This window comes from Sebastes umbrosus, chromosome 24, assembly GCF_015220745.1.
Source record: "Sebastes umbrosus isolate fSebUmb1 chromosome 24, fSebUmb1.pri, whole genome shotgun sequence".
NCBI lineage: Eukaryota > Metazoa > Chordata > Actinopteri > Perciformes > Sebastidae > Sebastes > Sebastes umbrosus.
The window spans coordinates 2701869-2721780 of record NC_051292.1 but is presented as its reverse complement, the minus strand read 5'-3'; the positions used below and the strand labels follow the sequence as shown (position 1 = coordinate 2721780).

General features: G+C 39.1%; 3 protein-coding genes across 9 annotated transcripts in view; 2 read left to right on the top strand and 1 right to left on the bottom strand.

Annotated features, from left to right (window-relative positions):
• The window catches only part of LOC119483647 (inositol polyphosphate-4-phosphatase type I A-like), a 52588-nt gene extending 48618 nt beyond the window's left edge, over positions 1–3970 (top strand). Inside the window, exon 29 of the transcript XR_005205763.1 lies at positions 3833–3970. The gene's annotated coding sequence lies outside the window, so the exon portion shown is untranslated. The remainder of the gene's footprint in view (positions 1–3832) is intronic.
• LOC119483649 (neuronal acetylcholine receptor subunit alpha-2-like) lies at positions 1143–10818 on the bottom strand. 2 transcript variants are annotated; one of them, XM_037761992.1, is made up of 8 exons: positions 10514–10818; positions 7469–7620; positions 7278–7322; positions 7014–7123; positions 4894–5113; positions 3826–4328; positions 2605–3046; positions 1143–2508 (listed from the first exon to the last, which is right to left on the bottom strand). In XM_037761992.1, the coding sequence occupies exons 1-8, from the start codon at positions 10578–10580 to the stop codon at positions 2383–2385; spliced, it is 1665 nt and encodes a 554-aa protein (XP_037617920.1). In that variant the 5' UTR covers positions 10581–10818; the 3' UTR covers positions 1143–2382. The 2 variants fall into 2 exon arrangements, with proteins under 2 accessions (XP_037617920.1, XP_037617921.1); XM_037761993.1 differs by lacking the exons at positions 7014–7123; positions 7278–7322; positions 7469–7620; positions 10514–10818 and adding an exon at positions 5307–5531 and having other exon boundaries at positions 4894–5108.
• Positions 10819–13969: 3151 nt separating this feature from the next.
• als2b (alsin Rho guanine nucleotide exchange factor ALS2 b) overlaps positions 13970–19912 on the top strand; it is a 20612-nt gene continuing 14669 nt past the window's right edge. For 2 of the 6 annotated variants that reach the window (XM_037761966.1, XM_037761967.1), the window contains exons 1-5: positions 13971–14165; positions 15066–15110; positions 16018–16166; positions 17006–17976; positions 18161–18533. In XM_037761966.1, coding sequence (XP_037617894.1) covers positions 15097–15110; positions 16018–16166; positions 17006–17976; positions 18161–18533 — 1507 coding nt within the window. In that variant the 5' untranslated portion in view covers positions 13971–14165; positions 15066–15096. Of the gene's footprint in view, positions 14166–15065; positions 15111–16017; positions 16167–17005; positions 17977–18160; positions 18534–19912 lie in introns of all 6 variants that reach the window. The other 4 variants (XM_037761964.1, XM_037761969.1, XM_037761968.1 and 1 more) reach the window with 4 other exon arrangements.

The window sequence follows — 19912 nt, the reverse complement described above, 5'->3', positions numbered from 1 at the left end:
CTTTCGTTTCTCTTCTTGTGCACCGATTCGTTTAAGCTGAAGAGCCAATCAGAGTGATTTCTCTCACCGACAAGTTTAGCACTAGCGGCTACAACAAAGAGCAACATATATACAGTATACAGTATATATATATGCAAAACAAACAACATTCCCATCAGCGTGAGTTGCCCTTTGATTAATGCTACTACTAACATTTTAGCATGCCAACAGACCAAACTATGATGGTTGACGTGGTGAGCATTTTACCAGCTAAACATCCGATTGTAAGCTTGCTAAAGTCAATGAAAACTTTTCATTTAATTTGTCACTCATTCATATCTGATTTGTTGTAAAATTTGAATAAACTCTGGTAGGCTTGTTACTCTATGAATCCTGGACAGTCTTTTGATGCTCAGCATGTGATAACATTGGTTCAAACTGAACTCGGCCTGCAGCCGCTGACAACAATGAGTGCATTTGTTGTCACAAGTGTCTTGATGTTTTTTTTGATGCCACTTTGATTCACAAGCGTGCATGATATGAGACAGCAATGAATGAATCAAACATTAACATGTTTGATTCATTCATTGCTGCATTCGGCAGCCAAAAAACTGCCTACAGTATGCATGCTTTTTTTTTTTTAGAATGAACTGAATAACAAAAAGTGGAAAAAGAAACAGATTCTTGTAAATTCTGGTTTGATCTTTGAGGGGACATATGAAAAACTCACTTCAGTGCTTGTGCTCATACAATTGGGTATCTGGAGTGCCTACCAACCCACAAACTGTGAAATAAGACAACCCAGTCAGTATTTTATGGGTTTCCTCGAAAACATGTGATTCAACAAGCCATTCAGATTTGGCTCCCCTTCCTATGTCACATCCAGGCTCGTTAGAATATACAGTACCACCCATGTCTTCACCTTTGCAAAGGTGCACCATATTTTTCTCACAAGCCAATCAGAGCAGACTGGGCTTTTTTTTGGGAGGGGGTCTAAAACGTAGCGTCTCAGACAGAGGGTGAATACAGGTATATTCCGACAGACGGTATGAGCAAAATAATGTGTTTTTTAACATTAAAGCGTGTAAAAATGTTCTAGTAGAAACCCAAAATACAAATATGATATTGATGATGAAACTTTCTCTTCTACGAAAACCCTTTTCTTTATTGTCCAGTGTTCTGTTTATTGTACAAACAATTTTTATCCTTTCTGAAAAATCATGCCAATTACAGCAGCATGGCCAATTATTTGTGTGTATGACATCCAACAAATTTTCTTTTTTATTGGACTTGACCAAACATTGAATCGTGTTATTCTCCAACAAGGTGCTGACGCAGACTTTTGTGATATAAGACTTATACAACTAGCACTAAACCACACTTCAGACAGACTCTTCTTGATCCCTGTTACAGCCAACAAGTTCATCAGTCACATGTCAGCTATTTACCATTGAGAGGATGTTATACAATATGCATTTATTTTTGGAAATTGCATTTCTGTGAATGCAGCCAAGAAATCTATGAATGTTATGAGCCTTGCCCTTTTTATGGATAAAACGCCCTTTCCGTATCATCATTGCAAGTCACTGGATAATCATAATCTTATGACTCAAATGTCAAATTGTGTACAGAAAGTGGAGAAAACACATTATATATCCAAATCCCATCATATACATACTCCTGCCAATCATGCAGGCTAATTTAGCATCAAAACAATATAGCAGCTATAGTAGCATTGTACATGAATTTTGGGATGAATATTGATTTTCTATTGTGTCTTCTTCATGTTATTGCATGTTTGAATTGAGGCCCGCCAAAGGTCAAATAAAAGGGATTACTTTTAATGGCAATTTAAGGGGATTACTTTTGAGAAAAGTGCTGTATTGATGACCTGAATATATCATGTTGGTGATAATGGAGGAGACCCAAGAGAAGGCATATATCTTATGATTGACAGCTACTTTCATTCAGTGTAATTAGCCAATCAAGGCTTTAATAGCTATTAAGGGCCTCATTCTTCCCTCTCTTCTTCTCTGAATCATTGATAATTGGATGTCTGTTCAAGTGTCCTCATTCACTCTGCAGCTGAAAACGTTTCATAACGGCAAAGACTCAAAGAAAACTATATTCTCCTGAAATCAAAAGATGCATACAGTATAAGAAAGTACACAAAGGAAGTTTTAATCCACTTGTTTAAATGTAGTTAAATTCTAAATCATTTGTGCATCTATCAAGCAAAAAGGCAGATTAATTGATATTGAAATTTCAAATTAAACAAATCGGGTGAAAAATGTTCTTGTCCTTCCTAGGAAACTTAAGTTTTTGTGACTGATTGATCTCTTTCTCTACATATAGACACAATTTATTTATTCATTTAATAGTTTTTTTATGTTTAGTTTGGTTCTAAAACATCCCAGATAGCCACGGAGGCAGGAAGAGTCCGACTGTCCCCAGCAGACACACAATAATGAACATCCACAGGAAGATCCGGTCTACAACCATGGCGACATACTTCCAGTCCTCCTTCACCTGAAGAGACAGAAAAGACAAAAAGAATGGGAGATGTTAGAAAGGAGTGAAAGCAAATCACTTCCTAGCAACACAAGAAAGGGAGTCGGCACTCACCGAGGAGTCTGCGTCCTCGGCTCTGAGATGCTCTGCGATGTATGTCACCCCCTCCAGGGCCGATACCACCGCAGGAGACAGAAAAGAGGGGCTCTGGATTGAACCATGCTCCACAGGAGGGGTGTCCCAGTCCAAGCTGAGTGAGGAATGTCTCTGTGGGAGGAAAATGTAGCCGAGAGATGGAGGGAAAGGAGGAGAGAGGGGAGAAATCCTCGGCCGACTGGCTACCAAATTATCTGTGTTTTTGTAACCGTGGAGATCGCAGTAGTGAGTTTCATCTCCAGCATCCAAGGAGTCCAGCTGGTGGCTGCTGTGGCAACCGTTATCATCGCCCTGGTAACCATGGAGATCGATGTCAGACTCCTGAGTGGCCCAGGTGGACGAGCTGTAGGAGGGGCCTGGAGTCCGGACAGTGATGAGTTTATCAGTCAGGTGGCGCCGCCTGAGGCAACAACGTTTGGGGACAACAAAAAAAGCCAAAGAAGAATAGCTTTATGCCATAATCAATATTTTTATATTAACAATGGATCAAATGATGGCGTGGATGTGAAAGGAGTCGCTTGTAGTGATGCCCATCACATAAGTATCACTAATTTATCACTAAGAGAGTGAATATTTGGACTCAAATTCATCAGGTGGACACAAAGACTCCTAATTAATGATTATGTTGCTCCGTAACTGCTGGATGTGTAAACAAGCAACTGTTTGGTAACAAGTTCACCGTACAGTATCAACTTAAAGGGTCCTGATGTTGTCACAGCTTGTTTCTGCTGCACCCAAGTGACCAAAAAAGTTAATTCAGGTTTTAAATCTGGAACTAGTTTCAATACTGAGGTATAATACTTTACTACTACTGCACTATGTACCATGTAAATACCAAATGTCTAGTCCACAAAATTACATTTGGTGTGTTTGAACACGCAAACAAAGCGCCGTTCTGGGCTTTTAGAATATAAAAACAAGGGAAAGAATATGTACACCATGTCCAAACTCATTTCCTATTTATTATATAGTGTAATATGTTTATTGTATGCCATTTTTTGAGTGTCCTATGGCATCATTACTTTTTGCCAACAACTCCCACAGTGCAATTCGTAGCTTAATTACAGTCGTGCGACACTTCACCTGTCCGAGATTATGTAAAATGATGAATCTCAAACTCTATTATATAGGAAGTAGTGAATGATTTGGACATACAGTAAACCTTCCTTGTTTTCTCACCTTACAGGCCTGACACCATGTTCTGGACGCTTCATGAACAACCATCGTGGCACCGTCGTCAAGAAAAGCCTCCGAACCCATCGCGGCATGGTGTGAGTCACCGACGAGCGGTGGTGCACGTTCAGCACAAACACGGTGATGGCGATGGACAGCGTGACGAAGATCATGGTGAAGAGCAGATACTCCCCGATCAGCGGTATGACCAGCGACGTGGACGGGATGATCTCCGTGATGAGAAGCAGGAAGACGGTGAGCGACAGCAGCACGGAGATACACAGCGTGATCTTCTCGCCGCAGTCGGACGGGAGATAGAAGACCAGAACAGTTAGGAAGGAGATGAGGAGGCAAGGGATAATGAGGTTGATGGTGTAGAACAACGGGAGGCGGCGGATGACAAAATAGTAGGTGATGTCGGGGTAGATCTCGTGGCAGCAATCATATTTCTTGGTGTTGTAGGTGCCCACGGCGTTGACTATTGCCCACTCTCCGCTCTCCCAGTAATCCTAGAAATTAGATAGAATGATTTGAGACATTTCACTCAAAAGCACAAACGTGAACAAATCACAAAAGTCAGTTGGCTTCATCCTCCAAGAAACATGAATATTTGAACCAAATTTCATGGCAATCCATTCAATTGGTGTCAAGATATGTCACTCTAGACCAAAGTGGTGGGCCAACTGTATCTCTCAGCACAGAGGAATAGGAATGTGAAACTCCAAGTGCTAAGCAGCACGTTGCTAAAAACTGCTTCGTCAGGCTAACTTATATTTAACTCCTTTGCTTTGAGTCACAACACCATTAAGAAAACCTCAGCATTTTAAATCTGAGAAATCTCTCCAGAATTAGGCGTTTCATCTCTTGAAATTCATGCATTTACAAGTTAATGCTGCAATACAACAGCAACACGCTGAGAACTATTCTGTTGATTAAAAAGTAAGCAGCCAGATTATTTATCCTCTGCAAAACTAAACGGAAAATAGCATGTGTGAACCGTAGATAAGAGGAGGTAAAAAGGCAGAGCTGGCAAATCAGGCGCCAGTTGTGGCTAAATGGCGCCAACTCAACAACCTTCAGGTCCACCGTGTTCTCGAAGGGCTCCAGGTCGATCTTGGCGCGGTCGTACGTCCAGGAGCCGAACTTCATCTTGCAGCTCTGCTGGTCGAAAGGGAAGAAGGTGACGTCGATGGAGCAGGAGGACTTGTAGATGGCCGGGGGCACCCAGCGGACACGACCGGTGTGAAAGAGATGGGCCTTGGTCATGTGGGTGACGGCGAACTCTCCGTCTGCACTGGAGAAAGAAGAAGATGAGGGGAGGAAGCGTAGCATTGAGACAGGAAAAAAAGCAAGAAAATATTGAAAATTAACAAGAAAGAGAAAGGACACCAAAGTTGTGTTTCAAATCGGATGATTCTATGTAGTACACTGTGCGCACTATGTACTTACATGTGTCTCAAATCGCACACGGCTGTTGTTGCACTCACCTGAAGCTCGGTAGATGAGCTGGTGATAGTCCACCATGGACATCACGCCGTATTGGCCATAATTCAATTCAGACTGATAAATTAATCCCATAATGGTTTCTTTTCGACTATTAGTGAAAAAAACGCATGTATAACTTAAAGGTCCCATATTGTAAAAAAGTGAGATTTTCATGTCTTTTATATTATAAAGGAGGTTTAAGTGATATATAAATACTGTTAAACTATCAAAACACTGAATCCATCACAGCCCGTGTTCAGAAATTGTGCGTTTGAAACAAGCCATTAGGATTTCTGTCCATTTGTGATGTCACAAATATACTATATTTAGACCCAGTTTTAAACATAAACATTCTAAATGTGTCCCCGTTTATTTCCTGTTGCAGTGTATGTGAATGACATCAGCTGACAGGAAGTAAACATGGACCCAAGCTGTTGCCTAGCAACGCAATACCGTTGAAATGCGCTAAAACGGAGCGTTTCAGACAGAGCGTGAATACAGGTATATTCAGACAGACAGGATGAGAAAAATAATGTGTTTTTTGAACATTAAAGTATGTAAACATGTTCTAGTAGAAACCCAAAATACAAACGTGAACCTGAAAATGAGCATAATATGGGACCTTTAAATTTGTATAGTTCTGTGTTCGCCCTTTCAGTCACAACCGCTGCAGCTTCTTCGCCCGCCATTTTCACAAGTTTGAGGGTGAGAAGTGTCCAGCGTTCCACACCCAACGTTTTGACCGTTTTGGGCACAACATCCGGGTACTTAGAGTGCACTGCATTTTGCCATACTTCTCAGTGTGAACGTACTTGTGCACTCAAAATAGCAAGTGTAAGTACAGAAGCACGCAAATTAAGACACAGCACAATACTGAAGTATCATCTGGATAAAAGGGGATCGTTCTTCAGTCGTTTGCTCCCAAGTTTCCGTCTCATTACGTTTCAAACCCAAAAGGTGAATCAACAAACCTGGAGCTATGCCCCTTTTACACAGGCGATGTTTAATAATTGATCACTGAATGTTAACGAAGTTGTATTCATGATGCAAGCTCATATTCAGAAATGCTGAAGGAGGAGAAAGTTTCGTCTCCATCCAGACAAATTTAAGGTTTAATACTTCCTCTGGGCCCTGAGGAAAGGAAACCAGACTTTGACTTAAAGCCGTGTGATGCAAGATTGCTGCACAGACGCAATAGAATCAGGATCATTTATTCAACAGGATCATTTGCATGCATCACCAATTGGTATGCAGGGATATGCAGAAATGCTCGAGCTGTTTGGCTCCATATAAGTGACCTTCCCTCCTCATGCGCTCCTCAGCGAGATGAGGACATTGTTACGGATCAAGCGGGTAATTGATCACTACAGATAATTTCCAGCTCCACCTACACAAATTCAAAGTTGTGTCTGTTTGAGTGTGTCCTTGGATTCCTGTGTATGTGATACATTTTATATCCGGATTTTTTTAGGGGTCAAGAAACAAGAAGTCTTTACTTGCATCCTTTAGTTTTCATTTTAATTTGTTTTGTTTTAAAGTTTAGTTACACAAAACTTCCTTAACAACAAAAAAACCTCATGGTTAAAGGTTTGTGTTTGCCACATTTCCTTTAACTATTGTATGATTTCCTCTTGTTCTCAGTCCAGCTTATTTATACTGTAAGTGTACAAAATAAGCAGGATTTGTGCAACTGACTGTCTGTTTTTTACTTGTTGTACAGCACGATGTCCGGCACCCAGATGAGCTCAGAAGGGACTCTGATGGACGTCACGTTGTCGAAGTCGGACGGACTCCACTGCAGCTTATAGTCAGTCCATTCCTGCCAACACATACACAGTTTTTAAGACAAAAAAAATGTTGTTTAAAGGTCCAATTGAAAAGTGATGAATATTGGTACAAAGGTTTGGCAATAAGCTCAGTTCTCGAATTTCGAGAACTCACATTTGTCCAATTGTTTGGTTAGGTGCTTATACCTGTTTCAGCCACACATTGGTCGTCATCATCTGATTTTTCTCATCCTGTTTTGGAGCAAAAAGTGGGAGATACATTTGGGTTAGATCGAATGATTGCTTATAAACTGCAAAATATTTTAAGAAGCAACAACAGGTGTGACATTTTCTTTTAATTTTTGAAGCGGTGGTCAGTTTTTTGTGTGTGTTCCCACCACGTCTATTAGCTGTGCGATCGAGAGGCCGAACTTGACGATGACCACGTCGGTGATGTTTCGCGCCGGACGCGTCCACTTGCTGTAGCCGCCAAACAAGCTCCTGAAGAGCTCGTCCTCAGTGTGAACACGAGTCCAGTCTTCAGCCAGCACTGACGGAGAGACACAGAGACGAGAGAGACATCACTAATCTGATCGCATACACATAGTCTTAAAATGCAAATAAGGTACTCTGTGCATGAAAAACAAGAAGGACACTAAACTCCAAAAAACTTGTTTGTGTAGCCAGGCAATATCGTTTCAGTTCAGTTTTAGTTTTTCTTAAAGGGACTGTTTGTAACTTTTTACACGTACAACAACCAACTTTATAAAGGCTGCCTTATGAGAAAGTAGTACCAAGATTTTCTCATAATAATTATTTTAATAATCCAGGAAATCCAGACAGTTCTCGGCGAAACTGAAACTTTATTTTGTTCTCATGTACTTTTTATTTTAGAAATTGGATAAAGTCTTTTAGACTTCTTCTTATTGTTTTTTTTTTTTTTTTTTCATTATACAAACTCTAGTCATCTTTACATGTAGATATATATACGATCTGTCATCATCACTCCTCCCTCACCCTCCCAGGGTCACAGAAATCACAGAAAGAAATCAAATGAACACATACAGGAAAGGTAATTTGACAAATAATAATAGTGATAGTAATAGTAGATAATATAAAAAATATATAATAATAAATCAAATAAATATATAATAATAATACTAATAGTATATATTTGGGGGAAAATAGTTAAAATAAAAAAGATTTAATAATAAATAAATAATAATAGTGATAGTAAAATAATAATAAAAATAATAACAGATAAATAAATAAATATATAATAATAAATAAAATAAATAAATAATAATATTTATAATATTTAAATAAATACTTATGTAGGGTTGCAACTAACGATCACTTTCGTGGATAAATATTTTCTTTCTCAAGCGCTCAAACTTTGCATTTCTAGTTTCTAACCCATCCACGGTATCTCTGATCCATCTCTTCACCTTCCTCTCCTTCCAAGGCTTTAAAGGGCTATTCCCCTTCTGTCTGCTAAAACCAAAGCCATTGCAGTTGAGGAAGTGAGTTTCTGTAACCCATCTCTGGGGGAAAAAAGCAATTACCTCAACTTTATTGTTCATAAAATTTCATACTGTGATCTACTGCACTTTGATTTAATTTTATGTCACTCAGCAAAATTATTGGAGATAGTTGAACTTAAAAATCAAAAGCCACGTTTTTTGGCAGTCATCACTCAGTTTCATAACTGAAATAAACCTCTTTAATTCAATGTGTTTGACCTTTTGTGTCAGACGTGATATGATTTGTCTTACAGGTTAATTGAAAAAATATATATATATCTTCTTTTTTCCTGTTCACTTCAAGACCAGCAATCTCTTCTTCCCCTCTGTCTTCTCTGAACACACAGCTTTGAACTCTCTGGAAAGCAATCTGGCATCACCGGCAAGCAATTTAGGATTAGCCAGTGCAAGAAACAGCGAGCCAAGAGCACAAACTGTGCAAATGTGTGTAATGCCAGTTTTTGTGATTATATTGGCTATTTATAACTGACAAAATGATGTTTCAGGTGAGGCTCTGCCAGTGGAGGAGAAACATGTTGTTGGATTACGCTGCAGTTTGTGTCTCAGGATTCAGACTTTTAATATTTACAGTTATATCTTATTTACAACACATTATTCTGGTTAAACCCCTCAGGTGGTGAAAAGTAATCTTTCTCTTGTCCTGATTGTCAGATAGATTTAGCTTTTTCTATACACTGTTGCTGCCAGTCCGTCAAGTTTCATAAAAATGTTTCTCTCTTAAGCTCAACTTGACATTTGATTTAATCACCAGGGTAATTAAAATGCACCTTTTTAAATGACAAATACAGCAGATAGTTTGTAAATGTTTAATAATCAAAGGGGACTCTTCCTCATTAAGTCAACATCATATCATACCTTGTTTTTTAGTGTAAGATAGTAGCTTTAGTGTAAAGTATTTCCCAAATAACATCATATCCAAAATGCATAAACACTATTCATCCCTATTATGGAATTTGAAATTTTAGGGTTTTCGGTTTTAAAGGTGTAAAAACGAGTGAATGTACTTTGTGTTTTGTGCTTTGTGCAGAACATGCTTTAGTTGTATGCTATTTGTTTTATTTGTATTACATTTTATAGTTTTTTGTCTTTGTATGTCCATGTTGAATTTAATTTGTGTCTTTTTTTTGGGTTACATTTCTGTATAGTACTCTTTTACATGTATATGACAATTGTTATCTCTAAGGTACCGTGTTGACTTTATACTCAAACTGTTATAGGAGACTGAAATGCTTCAGATTAAATTATTACTGAGTTCTTATATGAAACCGCCGATGGTAAAGTCAAGATCCAAATATTATACAGTCACTATTAAATCACTATTTAGAGGCAGAATCACACTTTTAAGTCCTTATAGAAATATTATAAAAACATTGTTTAACATATTTCTTCAATGACATCATACACCCAGGAGAAAAGTTGTGCTATGGTGACTTTTAGAATAATACTGCACTAATATCATATTGAAAAATGCCTTCAGATACAGATAATATTATTAGAGAAAAAATACCATTTAAGTATTAAAATGTCAAGTCCCAAATAAAAATCACCCTGTTAATTCTTAATAGAAAAATAAGAACAGTGTAAAAATACCATGTTAGTGCACATTAAACATATTTCTTCAATGACTTCATACACACAAGAGAATAGTAGCACTCCTATGGTGAATTTTAGAATAATACTGCAAAAATAAGACAATAAGATTGTTAAAGGGATTGGAAAGTTAGCAAAAGTATACCACACAGACGTTACGGAGGTAGAGTCCCAAAATAGGCTAATATCCTGATAGGAATATTTTATGAAAAGCTACACATACATTGTTTTGTTTTTAACAAGAAAACACATTATTCATTGATTCAAATTACATCATTTAAGCTGCAGAGATTTCACCGTCTCACTCACCGGAGTTCATGCAGATCCAGCAGCAGTAAAGCACTGAAGTCAGGCTGAAATCTCTTCTCAGCTCCATTTGAATCAACAGAAACAGATTCCAGTTTTGTAAAAAAAAAAATGAAGCTCAGGTTGTCTTAACAGGGTTCCACAGTGTTTGTTTTCCCATCGTTCATCTCCAAAACAGTCTGTCCTATTCGTGTTCACACAGCTGGATGAATCACAACCTCCTAGTTACCTCCCATTATCACTAACTGTCATCAGCATGCGATCACATCACAAGCTGTTACTATGATATTCCTATAGGGGCTGGGCTCAGTCTTTCACAGTGGGCTAATGGTGACATTATTATTCTTTATGCCTTAAAAGCTTATAATATTTCTACGATATTCTTACTGCAAGTCTGACATTTTGGGGGAAATTTCTGGACATTTAGTACTATTTTTAAAGTTTTAAAACAAGTAGGCCTACTTGTACTTCTACTCCACTACATTTTGGAGAAATATTGTACTTTTTACTCCACTATTTGATAGCTTTATTTACTTTGCCGATTAAGATTATTAATTGCAAAATCAACTGATAAATGATTATATATTATTATAGGTTAAGCTACACAGCAGCTGCAGTGTAAAAGTGTACACATTAATGCATCACTAATTAGTAATTCAGTAATATAATACTATACATGATTGTATAATCGGCCAGTGAACAGTAGCTTACAAAAAATGCACACCAATGCAGTCAAATTAAGAATCACGTCATTATGGGGTATGGTTATGTGACATTACTGTGCCTCGCCATGGTTAAAAAAAAGAAAAGAAAAAGGTTAAATCTGCCTTAATTATTCACTGATTTAATCTGGTGTGTGAATTATTGTATTTATTTATTCATTCATTAATTTATTTATTTATTTATTATTATTAATTTTCTTGTTAAAATGTTACATTTTTAATTTATTTGTAATTTATTTTTATACTTATTTTTTTAATATAATTTTTTCTCCTCCCTTGTTTTTTAATTCTTTATTTTTCAATTTACAGTTACTATCTGTTAATGAATGCCCTAACTGAAATGCAATAAACAAACCTTGGATGTTGTGTCACCAACAGGTGTGCTGGGTGTGGCTAACAGCTCATCATGGTGGATCCTCCAACGGTGACTTCTACCTTCAGTGAGGTGTGTGAGACGATAATCCCTGATGTTGCAGAGCCTCTTTCAGACTGGTTATACTAGGACCAGAGAGGCTGAGTGGACCGGTTATACTGGGACCAGAGAGGCTGAGTGGACTGGTTAGATGAGGACTTTGCGGTGCAGAGGACTCACACATTGTCAGGTGAGTACAACAACACACCTACTGAACTCACTCTCCAGATGAGAACGTCAACAACCGCTATGTTGCCTGCAAGGTAGTGTTGTGTGTGTGTCATACTAGAACAACTTGACACACAGTGCTGAGCTGCATCTCAAATTAATCTTCATGTTCCCAGCTTTCAGATGATGTACACCACTTCTATGTGACATCTACTGTTGACCTGCTATCTCCCGCCAAACACCCCCTGTACCCCCTAAAAAAAAGACAAAAACGGGTCTATTGTGGGTCTCAGAGGGTTAAAAATGGTTGTTGCACCCACGTCCATAGACTTTCTATTTATTATCGGGCACTTTTGTTTAAATATCAGAGTTTTGTGTCTTTTCTGGTTTATTCTAGAGAGGCCACACTGAGGAAGGCGGTTGTATATTTATAATTAATAATAAGCTGTGTGCACAGTGGAATTTATTGTTGTTTTGGCCATAAGGGGTCATGCTGCTGAAGTTGTTCCACTGGTGTTACATATATATATTTACATATATTTACATATAAAAGTGTAAGGCATTTACTCAGAGTACATTTTAACGCAATTACTTAAAAATGACTTTATAGTAACAGTACTTTTATTTGAGTACAACTGCTCTTTCCATCCCTGCATGAAAGTCACATGTGCTGGAGCTGTAATGTGGTTTCACAATGAAGTGGATTCACAGTGAAGTGGATTCACAGTGAAGTGGAGAGCAGGAAGTGGAGAGCAGTAGCTCTCCCGTGTGGTACAGATAGCTCATTGCAGATAGATGTGGCAGTTTTATACTCAAGGAGTGTGAGGACAATAGCTACAAATAAGTGGTAAAATGCAAACAATGTTCCTCAATGAAGGAAATGTCCACAACACTTGTCCCAGTCCTCAAGTACATAAGATGTGGAAGAGACCAGGAAATGGTTCCCTGCTGTCTTTTCTTCAATTCCAGGGGCCTAGTCACTTCAGATTACTCTGTATTGTAGCTTGAAGACGGTGACAACTATTTAAATAAAACCAATATAGAGCCAGCAAATAGGTTCTGATGCCAAGAATTTGTTTAAAGTTGAAGAAAAAAAGATAAATGAATAAATAAATGACTGAAAGTCGTGTTTATTTTCACCCAATATTTTTTTTTGCTAATAATAACATAATAATGGTACAACAGTATGTTTCTGTGTAATTACAGACATATTTTTAACTGACAATCATCATTTGCATAGTCCAGTTGGGTGCTTGCTTATTCTATGGAGTGTTTGTTTTTTCCCCCAGGCCATCAGACTTTTAAATAGATCATTCATACGACACCTTCTCACACAAACATATATCTTATACTGTATTTACTATATATGTTCTCAATGCATATATTCTTAATATGCCTCTATATATTCTTAATATGCCTTGTACAAAGTATTTCCTTTTATAATTGTAATATAACTTATTATTTTAATGGAGCTTCCCAGCAAAAAGCATTTCACACGATTGTACCTGTATAACCGGCGTGACAATAAACATCTTGAATCTTATATCTTGAAACTGTCAAGCATGTTCTTAGAGAGTGCAACAAATATGTCAAAGAAAGAAGGGATTTGCCCTCAGGAGTAGATGATGGAAATATTACAATCTGCTAGGAAAGACATCTAAGAAAGTACACAATCTTCTAATTAATTACATAAGGGCAACAGGAATAATGGAGAGAATTTAATTAATATTATTATTATTATTGTTATTATTATTAATAATTATTAATTTTTTATTTTATTGTTATTATTTATTTTTTTTCTTTATTTTTTTTAAATTTATTTTATTATTATTTTTTTTTTTTTTCCTGCCAATCTACTGCTCCACACTCCAGTCCAGTGACGAAGAAAGAAGGGAATTTCTCTCAGGAGTAGATGATGGAAATATTACAATCTGCTAGGAAAGACATCTAAGAAAGTACACAATCTTCTAATTAATTACTTAAGGGCAACAGGAATAATGGAGAGAATTTGATTATTATTAGTAATATTGTTATTATTATTAATAATTATTAATTTTTATTTTATTGTTGTTGTTTTTTTACTATCATTTTATTTTTTTAATTTTGTTTCTGCACAATCTCCTGTTCCACACTCCAGTCCAGATGGTGGCAGTAATGCACCTCTAAGATGGTTTGCCAATAAACACCAAAGAGGAAGAAGAAGAAGAAGAAGCAGCTGCGCCTCTCTGTGTCAACACAAGAAGAGATGAACAACAAGCAGCTGCTGCATTTAGCTGCTAAACTCCTCAACAGACCTGTGTTTTTCTCTCCTGTCTGAGTGAGCACATCAAGGAGAACTGTGTGGAGCCAGCTGGTAAGAAAGAGGAGGTTTTATATATTAAGAAAATAAAGAAAAGAGACACACCTGTGGGTTTGAGCTAACGGGTAGCTGAAGCTGATTAGCTAATGCTGGCCTGCAGGATTATCTAGTAACAGATGGAAGAACACCTGATGCATGTATTACCTGCCAGAGGTTGCAGGTAATGCATGCTGTTTCATGATGTTAGAAGTATTTTAAAACATGAACAACTGCTTTCATTTTGACTCCTCTTTATAGGTGTTTGGGTTTTCCCCTAAAATTGTTTTTGCAATGACACTTTTGTTTCACTTTTGTTTCACTTTTGTTTCACTTTTGCAATGTAAATACTGTAAATCTATATGTGCAATAACATGCTAATCACTGTGTGCAATAATTATCTGATGCTGTGCAATAATTATATAATTATCTGATTGTGCAATAATCTGGCAAAACTGTCATCTCATCAATATAAATATTGTATTTTTATATTTTTTATTGTATTATCTTTTATATATATATATATTATATATATTAATATTGCACTATCTCTTTTTTTATTGTATTATCTTTTATATATTTTTTATATATATATTTATATTACACTCTTTTTTATTGTATTATCTTTTATATATATTTTTTTGTATATATTAATATTGCACTCTCTCTTTTTTATTGTATTATCTTTTATATATATTTTTTTATATATATTTATATTGCACTATCTCTTTTTTTTTATTGTATTATCTTTTTTAGGCACCTATGGGATTGTCACAATCTAATTTCGTTGTAATACACAATGACAATACAGGGATTGAATCTTGAAAAACTCAGTTTGTTTGCATTGACAGCAACATAAAAGCTATATCTGTTTCCCAGCTCTCATCTAACGAGGTGCGTTTTCTTTTTCTTTGACAGCAGCAGAGATGGAGACATAAACCCCCCACTGATGGAGAGGAAGAGGTATTCAAAGTCCTCCTACAAGAGGATTATTCTGCTCAACAGCACTAGAAATATCAAATCTGTTAGGATGATTTTTCTAGTGCTTTTAATACTATTCAACCACACATTTTAGCTAACAAGTTGATGGATTTTAAACTGCACAACACAACCATCGCTTGGGTTTTAAATGATCTTTTATCTAGATATGTTAAGCATGATAAAAAATGGTCTGACAGTATTTTAACTAAAACAGGAGCCCCACAAGGCACAGTTTTATCTCCTTTTTTATTTACACTCTACACCACTGACTACAGGCAGACTCAGGCGATTTGTCAAATCCAAACATTTTCAGACGACACTGCTCCAGTGGCTCAGTGATTGGTCTTGCACCAGACTCACTGGAGGTCACTGTAGTGTGTGTGTGTGTGTTTTTAACGGACTCAGAAGCTCATTCAGTGAGCGACTAGTGATGCCTCAGTTTGTTTGTTGTTGTCTGACTTGGTGGCAATCGAATTTCCCCACAGGGATCAATAAAGCTGTCTATCTATCTATCTATTAACTGTTGCTTTCACATGTTGTTGCTGGCAGTGCTGGATGTGATCGCCATGTGACACACCGCCTACGGATGGAGTTCACTTCTGCTTTCACCCACAAAACATCTTGTTGTTCAGACGTAATGCTGCACAGGAGGAGGGATGAAGTGTTTTTTTTTTCTGTGCTGTTACACAAAGAACATTGTGTTCCCATGATGCTTTGTGTAATTTCTGTTGGCAGGGTTATAGTTCTACCTTTTTTTAATTAAATGATGGTTTACAAATGATAATACTGAGCAAATAGTTTGTGAAGATCTTCCATCATTTTGCCACCAGGCAAGTCTGGTTGACATACTATATTTTCCTACTTCATATGTTTGTGATTGCTCTCTCAGCTCCGGGGATGATGACGGTGGTGGAGAGCGAGGTCTGCTCCACACCTGGAAGGGCTACTCCTGCAGTGTCACCCCAGAAAGGCTGCTCCTACCCGGGCCTGTCCTTCAGGTCGCCCTGGGCACACGGCATGGTGTTCTGCTCGTGGAAGGTATTGTTTTATTTTTATATATATATATATATATATATATATATATATATATATATATATATATATATATATATTTTGAGGGTATTTGCATGCCTTTATTACGAACAGACTGTAGAGAGATGACAGGAAATGAGGGAGAGAACTGGGGATGTTGCGTCTCATGGTTGGTGTCTTAACCATTAAAGAGGAAACATAATCAATCAAATCATAGAGTGGCTCCTTTTCCTCTATTTCATGTCATTAGTAGGGCTGTCCTCGACCAAAGAAATTCTTAGTCGACTAACACTCATACGATTTTGTTGACTAATCGATTAGTTGATTTAATCGACAGATCTATCAAACTGAGTTTCTCCACAAAGAATCACACAAAAGCACCTCTTTAAATCTGGTGTTTACCAGAGATGTGCTCTTACGTTTTTTGGAAATATGTCATTCAGCATGAAAAAAGCACAACAATGCCTAATCGACTAAAGAAATCTTAGTTGACTAAGACCAAAACGACCTATTCGATTAGTTGTTTGGTCTATAAAATTTCAGAAAATGATGAAAAATGTCGATCAGTGTTTCCTAAAGCACAAGATGACGTCCTCAAATGTCTTGTTTTCAGTTTCCTGTCATAGAGGAGTAAAGAAACCAGAAAATAGTCACATTTAAGAAGCTTTCTTTCTTAAAAAATTACTCAAACCGATAAATCGATTATCAAAATAGTTGTCGTTTAATGTAATAGTTGACAACTAATCGATTAATTCTTGCAGCTCTAATTGCTATAATAGATTTTTGATGAGGATTAACTGCCATGTTTCTCTTTGATTATTGTGTTGATGTTGCTCCCAATTCAGGAGGGCAGGTGTACAGTTTTGGGGAGTTGCCATGGAAGCAGAGTCAAGCGCCCGATCCGGCGAAACCCACCCTGGAGAGTGCGCTCAGCGGCCAGCGGGTGGTCGCAGTTGCAGCTGGAAGCTTCCACAGCGGGGCCGTGACGGAGGACGGTGGCGTCCACATGTGGGGGGACAACGGCTCGGGACAGTGCGGCTTGTCGGGCCTCAGCACCGTCCCCAACCCGACTCCAGTCGCCCTGGTGGACGCCGACACCAGCCCCCCGCAGACGGTGCCGGTGCTGGAGCTGGCCTGCGGGGAGCAGCACACCCTGGCGCTGTCGGCCCAGCGAGAGGTGTGGTCGTGGGGAAGCGGTTGTCAGCTGGGCCTCAACGTCGCCGTCTTCCCTGTCTGGAAACCACAAAAGGTTGAGCACTTGGCGGGGAGGTATGTATTACAGGTGGCTTGTGGGGCTTCACACAGCCTGGCTCTGGTGCGCTGCCTGGGCCCTCAGGACGTCCACCGTCACCCTGTAGACAAATGCAGACAGTGTAACCAGCTGCTGTATACCATGACAGACAAAGAGGACCATGTCATCATCTCTGACGGTCATTACTGTCCCCTCGGGGTAGAGCTGACGGAGGATGAAGGCAGGCTGGAGGCGCCTGCTCTGACAAAAGGGCTCAAAACATCCCCATCCGAGCCGGTCCTCCACTCCCACACCGCCACCTCAAACTCCCCTGCACCCGCCGAAGGTGCCGACCTTTCCTCTGACCCCAATCAGGACTCGGAGAAAGAGGAATCAGCCCTGGCTAACGGAGCGATGCCAGCCTCGGACTGTGACGCCTCAGCTCAGCCCGGAGGTGGTGGTGTTTTGGGGGTCAAGGGTTCACCCTATCCAGATGAGCAAGCTGTCAAAGACTACCTGAAGAAACTTGCTGACAACACGCAGGCGGAGCAGAAGGCGACTGCTGGAGGACCGCACACTCTACTGGTAAGTCAGGCTGTATCACAGTTATGAAACATAAAATACCAGCAGGGATCGCCCTAACATGTGGTTTCAAAGGCCAGAAGGCGTTTGGTAGTCGCTGACTTTCACTTCTTGGCAATAAACGTTCTTTGGTATGTATATGATCTGGTAGTACCCAGACTCATTTGACTCTTTGTGTCTCCTCCAGCCATCAGCAGGAGGGCTGACCTCCTCCACCCCCGGCTCCGCGCTCAACAACCTGGTGGCCTCCTGCGCCTCCGCAGTGGGCGAACGGGTCGCCTCCACCTACGAGGCCTTATCCCTCAAAAAGATGATGAACTATCTGCCATCGGGGGTGGCGAGGTCAGGCGGGCCGGCGGGGCTCACGGGCGTCGTCGCGGGTGACAGCACGACAGAGCGCGTCCGCCTGGAGGACTCCACTCAAGCCAAGAAGAGCTCTAGCACAGGGGACATCCGCGAGGAGGAGGCCGAGGGTCTGCGGCGCCGCCTCTCGCTACCGGGACTCCTCTCTCAGGGTAGATACGCTGTTCACCTCTTATCCTCCTCCTATACCCTGCTGCGTAAGTACTCCTTGCGCATGTGCAGGTTGATGTTTGTCTTCGCTTCCTCATCTGGCTTGTACGCACGGCGAAGGCTTGTCCTTGTCCTTGTGTCGCACTTTGTGCACAGCTGAGACTTTTATATTGTGTGTGTGTCACCTCCATCTAGCTGGACACAGGAAGTTGCAAGCAGTATGTTGTTATTTAGTTGTGTTTATTAATGCTGCACTTACTGCCTTTTAGTCCCTGTTCAAAAATGACTATTTTCAGTATGAGTTTATTTCTAACTTGTGTCAAGACAGACTGGAGAAAAAGTATTTTTTAAAAAGCTCCCAAAGAAGATCACTGTGTTGTCAGCTTCTCGAAATTGGCAAACAGCAAATTGTGACCCAGGACTCCATCTTTGTGCTTTTGAGCGCGACTGGGTCCAGTTTGAGCGAGGTGAGCCAGTCTGAATGGTCGCCTTTGTGTGATTAAAAACACTGAGGAATGCAGATTGATATTTATCCTCTAACTTAGCAGATTTATTGGAGCAGAAGGTGTGAGCGATCAGTGTTGATGCATTATGGGATAGCTTCTGTGTGACCCCGAGCAGGAATAAGCAGGTATATAAAAATAGATAGATGGATGGACTTTCTCCCTTCTATCATCATATCTCTCTTTCCTTGTAAATAGAGATTATTTACTCTGGATTTCATCATCTGTGTTTGTCCGCTTGTGGGTCGTATGAAGGCTGGAAGATCAGATTTGATGAGGAAATTGGGAGACGAATCCTGAAAACTCTCAAGTAGCTCATGAGGACACATAGAAGCCAAAATCTTCATATCCAGCAGAGAAATTACAGCCTGGATTAATGGTTATTTTAAGGTATTTTATAAACCCTGGATTTATTTCTCAAACATTTGACTCTCCTTTGTTTGTCTGTCCTTTGGGCCACCAGATGGCTCACTGCTGGAGGCCATAAAGATGTGTGTGTGCATGTTTTGTTTTTATTTCATGCACATTCAAGGGAGGAAATTAGCTGTCGTGTCCAATAGTCTTTTAGTTTCCATTTGGACTGCCCCCTCTTAGTCCTTGTTCATTTTGGTCTTAGTCGACTAAGATTTTTTAAATCGATTAGTCATTTTTGTATGCTTTTTTTATGCTAATTCCTGGATGCCTATGGGACCATGATTATGTTATTTTATCACATAGACACTCAACAATTGAGCCCAGATAGCCTAATATTGCTGTTTGAGATAACTTCAGAGAACAGGTTAGACTAAAAAAGGTCTGTCCTAAAGCATTTATTAGTTTCTAACTCTGAGAAAGTAGGAAAAACAGTAACATTCCCCAAAACTACTGTCTCTAAACTATTTCTTCAACCAAATCACACACTTTTAGGCTATTCTATGTGATCT